The sequence below is a fragment of the Halyomorpha halys genome, unplaced genomic scaffold, assembly GCF_000696795.3.
Source record: "Halyomorpha halys isolate HHAL.00 unplaced genomic scaffold, Hhal_1.1 Scaffold331.1, whole genome shotgun sequence".
NCBI lineage: Eukaryota > Metazoa > Arthropoda > Insecta > Hemiptera > Pentatomidae > Halyomorpha > Halyomorpha halys.
Window position 1 is genome coordinate 49772 of NW_027116263.1, and position 12497 is coordinate 62268.

The following is a 12497-nucleotide window of genomic DNA, read 5'->3' on the forward strand; positions in this document are numbered from 1 at the left end:
TATAACTGGAAATCATCATTCCACTGCTACTGCGATATCAATTTTTATAATAAACTGACTAAAATCAACCTGCCCATGGACTCCTCAAATGAAGAGGAATCTTATTGTAGCATTAAATTAAGTTACATATAGTTTTAATATCTATATTTTAATTAAAATATTCCCTTTTACTGACCCTTGAAAATTCTTGGGAATAAATGATTCATTCCAACATTAAAAAAAAAAAAAAAAAAAATTCTTGGTCAAAAGAAGAAAAAAACTTAGTGAGACAAAGTTTATCTAAAATATAACATAAGATAACTGGAAATCACCATTCCATTGCAATCTCACTAGATGCCACTTTGATCTCTATTTTCATTTAAAGTAGACTAAAACCAATATACCCCTGGACTGCTCAAATGAAATAAGGGAGAGTGCCAATATTGAATTAAGTATATTACATATAGTTTTAACATCCATATGTTAATTGAAATTTTCCAATTTACTGACCATTAAAAATTTTTGAGAATAAATCATTCTTTCTAAAAACAAAAAAAAAAATTGTCAACAATAGTACTTAGTCAACTATTCACAGTAATGTTAGGTGAAAAAAAAATCTAGGTCAAAAGAAGAAAAAAATTTAATGAAACAATGATTATCTGAAACATAGCATAACAAATATGGAAATCACCATTTCACTGCCACTGCAATCTCGATTTTCAGAATAAGTTGTCTAAAATCAATCTACCCATAGATTTTTCAAATGAAGAAGAATACCATTGTATAATAAAGTGTTCTATAAAGAATTTTAACATCTAGTTATAATTTAAACTTCGTATTTTACTGGTGCGTAGAAAATATTTTTTTTTTTTAACATTTCTTTACTATTGTAAGTAATAAGGACTATATGGATATGGTATATAGATGCTAGCTAATGTAGAACCAGCAAATTTTTATCAAAAAGAATGGCATTATCCTTATCTTAAAAATTTTCTATATTTGTGTCTATTTAGTTATATTTTTTGTGTAGTTAGTGTTTGTAAATAATTTGTTTTATTCAGGGAGATTGCACCGGAGAGGATAGTGCTAACTTATTACCGCCATTCCCTCATATTGTGAGGAAGCCCAGGACGCTCACATGCCAGCCAGTCTATTTGCCACCATTCCTCTATACTCCCACTGTTAAGGTAAATCATTGCCAAGTTTCCATTACTAGAATAAAACTATAGTAAACAACATCAAATAAGGTGGGTCTCGAAAATCGTAGCATTTCCAAATCTATCGCTTCACAACCTATTTCACCATTCACTGGTCCATTAATGGTTAGGAATTCAATATCTATTGTTTTACTGTTTTTTGTTATAAAGTCTTTAAATGAAGACAGATTAGAACAAATGATAGTAATAAAAGTTCATTTGTATTGGTAATAAAACTTTTTAAAAAAAATCATTACAGATACTAAATGTCTTAGTTAAATAATGAATTAAAGATTCCTAAAACATTGAGTGATAATATTAACAACAGCATAAATTTCCTTAAAGCAAATAACTTGCATGATGAACTTTCCTAAATTAATTAAAAAAATATATTGTAATATTTAAAGTAAATAAAAAGGAAAATTGATAGTTTTTACTTATTCTTAGATCTAAAATATAGTTTTGAATGATTACTAGGTCAAATGAAAAAAATTAATATTAAAAAAATATGCAAATTTTATAAAATTATTGACTCTTATCACAGGGCGGGTTTCTAGGCAATCAGAACACTTATCTTTAATAACACTTTTACTATTTATACTAAATTATATGTTGAACAACACTAACCAATTTATGCTTGAAGAAGTTTGTCGGGGGGTGCGGTCAGTAAAGAACAACATAAATAAACAAAACAATATTTATTTATTTTATGCCGACGTTTTGACCTGAGTTTCAGGTCTTCATCAGGGATAGTGGCGTGTAAAGGGACTAACCAATTTATGTTCTTTTATGATGACTGATGGTTTTTGATGACTTCTATTTCACAAACTAACACTGTCTTTCAACAAAGCATTTGGTTCTCTAATAGTTTTGAACACACAAACAAATAAGTATCTTATTCTTCTCGGATGACTCTTTTGATGTCTTCTTCAAAATGTCTCACTGAGAGAGACAAAGGATGTCCAGGCCCTCCTGCATCCAGGACCTCTCATCCTTCTCCCGCCTAAACAACGAATGCTCACGAAACCAAACGTCCTGTCTCTAGGTGTTCCATGTGTTTACATGGATTAATTTAAAATTTAAATTAATATTTCCAAAGGCTCTTGTAACACACATAGTACAAGAGCTCGAGAGTAGGAAAAAGGTTACTTTGTCAAATATCATAAAAACTATTATTCCTTGAAGATAAACGTTATAAACTATTTTGTAGTACATCAAACTAGCTTTAATTTGAGTGCTAATAAATAAATTCATAAATTGACAAACTTCTGATTTTTCATTGCATTTTTAATGAAATTTTGCCTTTTAAAAAGCTATATCTTGGGATTAAACGTAAATAGTTCTTTTAGAGCTAATATTTTAGTCAATTTACTTTAAATGATGTACTATTAGGTTTTCTAATATTGTTGGTTGAAAAAACTACAATCTTTTCCAAATAAAGACTGTTGTGCTACAGTTGATGTTTATCAATTGTAGCACAACAGTTTTTGAGGTTTTGCATATCATTTTCTTTATGAATATTTTTCTTTAATACTCATTCTTGACTTTCATTTTTTCTTAAATGTATTGTCATTTCAATTATGTTGGGAATATAAATAAATTTTAAAATGTTTGAATCTGCTCAACATGGCTGCGATTCAACGGACTTCGTGGGGACACGCGCCACCATCTTCTTTGTTTTGAATCACAATCTTTTCCACTCTATACTTGACTGGACAAAATTGGTTAGCTTGCTTGTTTGATTTAATACAACAAATAAACAATACTGAAACTATATATAAAATAAAAACCATTTATATATAAAAATAACTATTTACTCGTAAAAGAGGATATTACAATATGTATTTGATTCACTTAAAATTATATTTATTTGAATGTTTTGGTGAGAATACTTCCTATGGAGCTTTTTAATAAATACATCTTGTAGACAGAAAAAAATATAGTAAACGTAATTATTGATTTGTAATACATATTTGAAAATATATAAAGATCAGAAAACCATACGTTCATAATTTTAATTTGATAAAAATTTTGCTTTCAATATTCCTTCTGTACATCTGTGTTAAAAGGAGGCATATGGGTCAGTCGATGATACCACTTATAGACAATTTAAATGCTGAACTAGTCCGGCCATTCCTATACAGAGACTAAGTGTCACAATGTGGCAAAAAATACTTTAATTCATGATAAACTGCTACAGATCATATTTTTTAATATTTTTGTATTGTCGATGGCAGGTGGAAATTAAGAAGAGCAGAAGACTGTACAGTTGGAACCGACGGTGGAGTTGGATCTCTTCTCACCTGTGGGGAGAAGGTGGAGGCCTGTGGAGTGCTCTCTGGGAAGGAGAGAAGCCAGAGCCCGGCTTCCAATGTCCGCCTCCCGTCGGCCTGCTTAGTCTACGTCCCATCACTGGCTGGTCGAGCATTGTTATACCTGGTAAGTACATTCAAAACTTTTAGACTGGAAACTTGATAAGTCGAAAAATTTTGTATTTCAAAGTCAATCCTTTCTCCCGACTTATTTATACATAAAATTGAACTTCTTAACTTTAATATGAAACTGTATAACGTAAAATGAAAATAAAAATAGACTAAACCCTTCAAGTCAATTTTTTTGGATTTTGCAGACTCAGTAACTTGAATTTTCCATTGTGTGACTGTGTCTTAAAAGGTGTTACGATTTTTTAGATAAGCAAACTCTGGTAACGGATGCTGGAAAACTGTACGTCTTGGACGGGCTGCTTACTCGGCTGAAAGAGCAAGGGCATAGAGCTCTGATCTACTCCCAGATGACTAGGATGATAGACTTGTTAGAGGTGAGGTTTGAATAGAATATCTAAAACAATTATATATAGTAGAATTCCGATATTTCTTAATTTGTATGTTGTGATAATCCGTACAGATCAAGCAGTGCCATAAAAAATTCTTATTTGTATAAAAACTATGCAATCTTGTCCTCTCTTATATAAAGCATTAGTCTAGCTAAAATTACTGATATGAGTTAAATTAATGTTGAAATTCTTTATTTTATTTACCCCAGATGGCTCTTCCGCTTTATTGGCAATGTCACAATTCCGATAAGCAAGATTGTTGTGGTATATATATTTATATAAATGGTTGACCGTATAACTTAAAATATGAAGATGGTCAGGGTTGTGGTAAACAAAAAGAACAAAATAGTTTTAGAAAAGTCTAATAACAACGTTTCGGTGCCATCCAAATATTAAATTGAAATATTTGTGATATGAAGAGATATATTTAATCAGATACCTAATGATGGGGTGACAGCCCTGAAACGTCGTTATTAAATGTAATTAAATGAAATAAAAACATTTTAATAAGGAAGAGGATGCCGTAATCTTTCCAGCTGACTTTTGAGTTTTTGTTCACTTTGGACGACTTTCACTGGCTACTGTCCACTCAGCTGATGATCTGTTTAATTCAGGCGTGTAGTAGTGGATCCATTGTCACATACCGAACCAAGAAATTCTTTTTATTTCATTTGAACAGTTCCAAACAGTGCTTTGCAACATCAACATTTTGTTGTTTCTGTTCCAGTGTGAGGAAACTTGGCACCCACTTCGAAAGCAACTTGGGCATGCCCAAATTTTTAACTAAAACATTACCTTCTGATATCTTCAAGGTGTCGGCTATCTCGTGCAATTTCATTTTATGACCTTCTAAAACTATTTTGTAGACATGTGTTATATAGTACAGTCTCGATGGTTGGGAATTCATTGATCTAAAAGTTTAGTAACCTAATAAGGTCGTAATATCTAAGGAAAGAACATGTTGATTGATCATAGCTCTAGGGAAGGGACTGTCATTCTGTCACAAAATGTTGATAGATTGCTTTTTAACAATATCTATTATGGTTATGTTCTCTCAATGAAATAAATTAGCATAGGATTATTTGAAGTTTGATTATTTATTTGCTTTATAATTTATTAAGGCTTTATAATTTAACAACTTGTTAGATTATCAAGATAGTACTCTGTTTCAATTATTAATTTTTCTTAGGAATATATGTGGTACCGAAAGCATACTTATATGAGATTAGATGGTTCTTCGAAGATATCAGACAGAAGGGATATGGTTGCTGACTTTCAAACAAGGTAAATTTTTATTTATTTTTTTCAATAATGTTCTCTCTGTTTATTAAATATTTTTAAATAAAGGTATATAGAAATAGTGAATATTTTTTTTCAACTAAATTATTTAGTAAGGTAGTATTTGTTATTACTACTTGCTACTGCTAGATTCTCTTTATAATTTAACTACACGTTACATTATAAAGATCGTTTGATGTATGGAAAATTCATTTTATTACCAAGCAACTGCTCACCCAAATGCCAAATAGTGGGGTGTTTGCCACAGTTTTTCCGTTCTTGCCTCACAAGAAAATCAGGCATTCAATTTTTGCCTGATAAGGGATCACTTCAAGAACAATAAATATTCAGCAGTTAAGATTAGAATTGATATTTGATAACTTTGTGAAGTTATTTTATTATTTTTTAATAAGACTTTCTTGTTAAATTTGACGATTTTAGTTTATACCAGTCATTTATTTATTTTTTTCACGTTTAACTGTCAAATATGGGAGTGGCGTGGTTCAGTGGTAAGGCACTCCAAGGACCCGGGCTCAAATATGGGAGTGGCGTGGTTCAGTGGTAAGGCACTCCAAGGACCCGGGCTCAAATATGGGAGTGGCATGGTTCAGTGGTAAGGCACTCCAAGGACCCGGGCTCAAATATGGGAGTGGCGTAGTTCAGTGGTAAGGCACTCCAAGGACCCGGGCTCAAATATGGGAGTGGCGTGGTTCAGTGGTAAGGCCCTCCAAGGACCCGGGCTCAAATATGGGAGTGGTGTAGTTCAGTGGTAAGGCACTCCAAGGACCCGGGCTCAAATATGGGAGTGGCGTGGTTCAGTGGTAAGGCCCTCCAAGGACCCGGGCTCAAATCCGGCTGTGGCAGATAATTTTTATTTAGTCTGTTATTGTAGCTGTGAGTCAGGGAGCCCTTCGGGGGTCCACTCAGCCTCATGAAGTGAGCGCCCTTAGTTGGGGAAAAATCTATCTGTCGAGCGTGATTCTGACCAAATTACCTCCTTGCACAACCGTTGGTCCTGTAACAATACTTGCTTACAAAGTACTCAACCCCTGACCCTTCATGGGTTGTAGAGGTACAGATTTATTTATTTAATATTTAATCTCCCAAATATATATTGTGTATTTTCACGAAATTTATTAATTGATAATAAGCAAGGCCTGGATTTTTATGCAGTATATAATCCTTTAATATGCATTAAAAACCTGAAAAATTTACAGTAAAATAAAATATATAGTGAAAAAATCTTCCAATGTTTCAGTAAAAGAGCTAAAATATGCTAATATGCCTACAATAAATTCTGAATTAATAAAGAACCAGGAGAAAGGGTGTATTGTAATAAATGTACGAGTTGGTATTCTTAGACAAAAATTTATTTACATAAAATAAAATCAAATATTAAAGATAAATACGAGTTAAAAACACAATGGTTTTCAATTTTATTGAGAATAATCCCTGGTTTACCTGCGAACACAAACCAAATTAAATAAACTCAGCTTTAGCAACCTTTGCAATTATTCATAATATATTCCCTTTAGCACTGTCTTTTATATTAGGGATGAAAACTAACGCTTCACCTGTCCCTGGCAATGCTATTTCCCCTTTCACAAATATAGAACTCTCATAATCTCCCCTATACTATATGTCTCTCCAACACTGAGACTTTACCTTTAGTGACATATCTCTACTACCTGTACCTGTTCTGAGGAACCTTCTCCTTCGGTCACAAAACTAAGAATCCCTTTGCCTGCCCTTCAGGTCCTTTGTCCCTTTGTCTCCCCGTTCTCCCATATCACAGCCTTCCTTGCTCACTTAAACAATCATATATTGAGTGATTCTCTATAAGGGATTGAAAATTATTTCAATTTTTTTTTTCATAAACCAAAATATATAAATAATTATGATGGCTAATAAACTAAACAGTTTAAAGCATAATATGACACGCTTTCTAAACTAAAATATCAAAATGATAAAAACTTACAATTAGCAAGCAAAAAAATAGAAAACAATAATAATTGCAATTAAAAAGGAAAAATAGGTAATTGAAAGTGATAAAATAATAAATAGATCAAAAACAAATTAATAGAAAAATAATATGGGTGGCGGTCTAAAAAAGGACAGAAATAGATACTGTTTGTTACTAATAAATAGTTTTTCTTCTATTTTAGTTACTTTTTTTACCGCCACCTGGGCCATTTTCCTACAGTCATCACATATGGTAAACTCTAATAATCTTCTAATAGAAAAATAATTAAAACAAATAATAACAAACAAGATATAGCTAGTGTGAGGTAATATTTAAAATATGAAAGTAATGGAAATTTGAAATTATTAATTTTTGAAAAGTAACAATGACTGCACAAAAACTAACTGACAAGATGGACAAAATAAATAAAATATAAATTAATCAGTCAGTAATATGTTTTGTATTAAAATTTATTACATGATCCAATTCTAAATTTGTATTGTATATATAAATGATTGACCGTATTATTTCAAATTATTAAGATGTTGGTCAGTGGTGTGGTGAAAAAGTAAACAAAAAATAGTTGACGACTATTTATCTTCTAACATTTCGCCCTACTTAATAGAGCTTCATCAAGGCCAAAAAGATTAGAAAACTACTCAAAATATTTTGACATAGTAGGATAATAAGACACAAAAAGATAAATTAAGGTAGGGTTAGAATTGTGTAAAAATAAGTGAAAAGGAAATTATATACAAATGAACAAAAATAATATTAATATAAAATAGACAATGATCAAAATATAAAATCTTTTAACCTAATAGTGGAAGATTATTGATTGACCGTGTGTAAAGATGAAAGGAATATGGTCCGGGTGCGGTCAGAAAAACTCAAATAGTAGAATTATACTATTTTAATGAGCCAACGTTTCGCCCCACGTTCCAGGGCTTCGTCAGTGCTAAAAAAGATACAAACACATAGTTACAAAAGGAAAACAAAAACATAAGTGTAAAATAACAGGGGTATAAAATGTAAAAAAGTAAGATATAATAAGAAAATTTAAGGTAGTAAATAGTAAATGTAAAGGGTAATAGTAACAAATAGATAAGAAAAGAAATATTAAAGAACCTAATAGTTTGTATATTTTTTTAAATATCTTATATGCAATTGTATAAAAATCCAAACCTTGATAATAAGTCATAAAAGTAAAATATTTGTTTAAAAAACCTCGTAACTTGTATTTTCTAATTTTTCAGAGAGGATATATTTGTATTTCTTTTAAGTACGAGAGCTGGAGGTCTTGGAATCAACCTTACAGCTGCTGATACTGTAAGTATCTAATTTTTTTTTCCATGCACTAACTAGCATGTTTATTAAAAAACATCGGTAAATCATTTTTCTGACATTCTTCATTATTAAAAATAATAATGATAATGAGAAGATAGCTGACAGTGGATAATATATATGAGGAGAAAATGATTGGGGGTGCGGTTAGAGAATAACACAAATAAGTTTTTAAATAACTTATTTATTAGTGCCAACATTGTGGCCAGAGTTTCTAGCCTTCATCAGGGCTAAGAATAAAAAAACAAGATAACAACCAATGAATAAAAATATATATCTAGATTGGAGAAGATGGTTGGGATGCGGTCAGCAAAGAACATAAATAAATAAAAAATATTTATTTATAAGTTATAAGTTAATAAGTTTCTTTAACTTATTTGCATTATTCTCTAACCGCACCCCCAACTATCTTCTCCTCATTAAAAATAGTAATTTGTTATAGTAAGTTGATTAAGATATTTTGCCTTAGTGGAATGAAATCACAAAAAAAACTATTTAAAGAATAACCTTTCTCAGCTACATAATTATCAATCTTTGTTTCTATAATTGTTGTAAATTCACTCGTACCGTAAGCTAGATAGAGCTGACTCATGTAGTAGCAGTGAAGCTTTGATCATATTGAGGCCTATACAGCAGCAACTGCCATGCTAGAAACTGCTTAACCACTGTCATCGTGAGATTTTACTAGCGTGGCAGTACAGTAGTGCCATATTACTTTTAGCATGATGGTTGTCAGAATCTGTTACTTAAGGCCCATTTGTTTCATGGAAATTTTAATATTTCAATTTTTTTTTTTTTTTTTTAATTTTTAACTGGGTACTGTATTTCATCAAAAGTTCTTGATTCTTGGAAGTTTTGTTATTTACTGGGCTTACCCTCATTTTCTTGCAATATTATGGTTCTCTTTCGTAAAACATTTCCCAATAACTCGATTGTTTAATAGTTCCTAATTATTCATTGATACAGAAAGAGGGAGATCTTGGAAAGCTACAGGGAATTAGTCATGGGTAAAGACCTCTTGTTATTATGAGAATCGACTTATAATTTGTGGTAAGGAAGGGTTTTCATTAAAGCGTACGCTCCTCAAAGCTACCTAAAGATCAGCTGTTCCAAAGCTTACTTGACGATTGTTGCCCAAGTAAGACTTTCCTTTTTTTTTTTTTTCTTTTTTTCGCACCCTCCATTAGTAAGGAAAAGGAAAGTAGGGTACATGCAAAAATTAAGACTTTCCTGTAAATATGCAATTACTCTTATTGTCCATTCACAGGAACATACTTAGGACCGACAGAAGCTTTGTCCAGCTTGTGATGTAACAGCATTGGAGGATTGTTATAATTTTTTATCAAACTGTCCCACATATCAAGAGAACTGAATCTGACACATGCCGAAACTAAACTATATTAGCCAAAATTATTTGTATCAATTTTTGTCAGTACCTTCACGATTGTATCTTAAACTGTTTTTTATTTATGTAACCCAAAATCATATTTGTAGAGTTGGATATTTATCTCCTCAATAGGATATGTAGTTTTTGTTTCTTTTATATTGTTAAATATCAAGTGACTTTTTTTTACTGTGAGGAATGTAGATTGCCCAGCTTGGGTATTGGGTTGGTTTTTATTGGTTTATATAAATGATTTTCAATTTACTATTCTTGTAAAATAACAACAATGATATATTGAACTATGTATTCATAGGCTGTTTGTAGTGGGGTTGCCCCATACACAAATAAATAAATAAAATAAACAGAGTCAAACGTATTTATGAAGTATAATAAGCATTGCGATAAGTATTCGGACTCTCATCTTTTCTTATCAATTAGGTGATATTCTACGATAGCGATTGGAACCCTACAGTCGACCAGCAAGCAATGGACCGTGCTCATCGTCTTGGTCAAACGAAGCAAGTGACAGTCTATCGGCTCATCTGTAAAGGTACCATTGAGGAAAGGATTCTCCAGAGAGCTCAAGAGAAGAGTGAGGTAAGAAAGATGGATTCTTCTTGAAATAATTTTATTTGGTATTTATAGAAAAAAAAACAAAAAAACTTTCTTTTCATAGATCCAAAGGGTTGTGATCAGCGGTGGTAACTTCAAACCAGACACTCTCAAACCGAAAGAAGTTGTTTCTCTTTTGCTTGATGATGCTGAGATAGAACAGAAATGTAAGTTCCTTAATGATTATGATTTTTACTATTGATTGTAAGTAGGGATAAGAACTTTATATAATAAAAAAGTCAAAATATGTAATAAAAACAGAAATATTTAATGTAAAAAATTATATTTGGGTAAATTAACTTAAAAATGCCTGAAAATAAATAAAATACTATACACCTTTTTGATATTCAAAAAGTTTTTAAAATATTTAAAAACTTAAATTTGCCATACTCTTTTTTTACTGTTGTTCTTTCTCATAAAAAATTTATAAATGATTCATCTTCAAGTTTTCTAAAACCAAAAGATCGTTCCACGTCCACAGGCATAATAGGTGCATATAATCCCTTAAAAGCATTATTATTAACTTTCATAACATGTTTTTAATTTTTATTTCAAAGCATATAAAGTAATTGAGTTTCCAGGAAAATAATTGAGAACTATCTGTATTATAATTTTTATCTATGAATTTATTTATTTTTTCTAATATACAAAAAAATTATTTTAAATTAAAAAAAAAAAAAGTTCCAAGAGAAAACAGATATGTCCTAAAATATGTACTTATTAGATAAATACATAAAAAAAAATGTAAAAGCGGTGAAATATTCAAAAATATAGAAAATAAAATGGAAATTGTGTAATTATAAGAAAAATACATAGAAACAGTGAAATATTTAAATATATCCAAAATAAAATTGGTTTAAGATATATTACGAAAAGTACCTAGGAAGTATAACTTATGTTTTTAGAAGTTAAAGAAAAAAATATTTGAAAACACATTCCTACTTATAAGTCAAATTATTCTATATGAAGGTTCTACTTATATATGTTTTGTTTCTTTTTATATTCTTATTTGTTTCAAATGATTTTTATTAGTAGTAATTGAATGGAAATGAAATTTTCAGCTTAATCAAAACAATTTTATTGACAAAAACATAAAACGTAAATATATTAATTTTAAAATATTAAAATTTACTAATACATAAGTTTCAATTAATATTCAATCTAACTTATACAAAAATGGGTATAACTTGTTCTTAGTCCTAACTTCAGATTTAAAAATATTGTACTTAAATAAATTTGGATTAAAATATAAAATAAATGCCAATGAAGTGTTAAATTATTTAATGTACAAAGAATATCTTTCTCGATGTTCCATAGTTTTCTGCCTGAAACTTGTTCTGTGCTTTACTATATTAAAAACATAAGGTGAATAAATATGAAGTTTTATTCAACTATTTTCTAGATCGACAGAAACAAGCAGAGAGGAGGCAACTCGAAGAATCAAGGCAAGATATTTATAGGGAAAGAGAAAGGAAAAGAAAAAATGCTCTAGGAAATTACAAGGTGATCAACAAAATTTTATTAAATTTTTTTGTTTAATTTAGAATTCATGGTGCATTCACAAAGTTTCATGACTGGGCTCAGAACCAAAAATTTTGTGTAGATAATTAAAAACTTCTAATATCAACATGCCCCTTTTTTTGCCCGTTTTTCGATTTCAGGGGCTTTTTAAATATTTTGCTCTATCTCAAAGTCTCTCCTTCCCGTTTTATGCTAATATTTCGAAAGTGATATATGGCCCTCGCTCTCCACGGGTTTAGTGGGGCGGGGAAGGATGGCCTTTTTTTTTCAGCGTTACGATCTCCTATTGTGGGATTGTGACATGTCGTTCATCGACCAACCTACTCGCTGTAATTGTCTGTTCTAAAAGTCAGATAAGTAAGGCTACCATGGAGGGCAGGAGTGGAG

General features: G+C 30.7%; 1 protein-coding gene across 7 annotated transcripts in view; it reads left to right on the plus strand.

Moving 5' to 3' along the window:
* Positions 1–12497, plus strand: part of Ino80 (chromatin-remodeling ATPase INO80) — a 53795-nt gene that overhangs the window by 24408 nt on the left and 16890 nt on the right. For all 7 annotated transcript variants that reach the window (XR_001343237.3, XM_014421663.3, XM_024359853.2 and 4 more), the window contains exons 20-27: positions 1041–1166; positions 3413–3614; positions 3866–3993; positions 5198–5292; positions 8506–8578; positions 10416–10574; positions 10654–10756; positions 11992–12092. Coding sequence is in view for 6 of the 7 variants with exons in the window: in XM_014421663.3 (XP_014277149.1) it covers positions 1041–1166; positions 3413–3614; positions 3866–3993; positions 5198–5292; positions 8506–8578; positions 10416–10574; positions 10654–10756; positions 11992–12092 (987 nt within the window). In the remaining variant the exon portion in view is untranslated. The remainder of the gene's footprint in view (positions 1–1040; positions 1167–3412; positions 3615–3865; positions 3994–5197; positions 5293–8505; positions 8579–10415; positions 10575–10653; positions 10757–11991; positions 12093–12497) is intronic.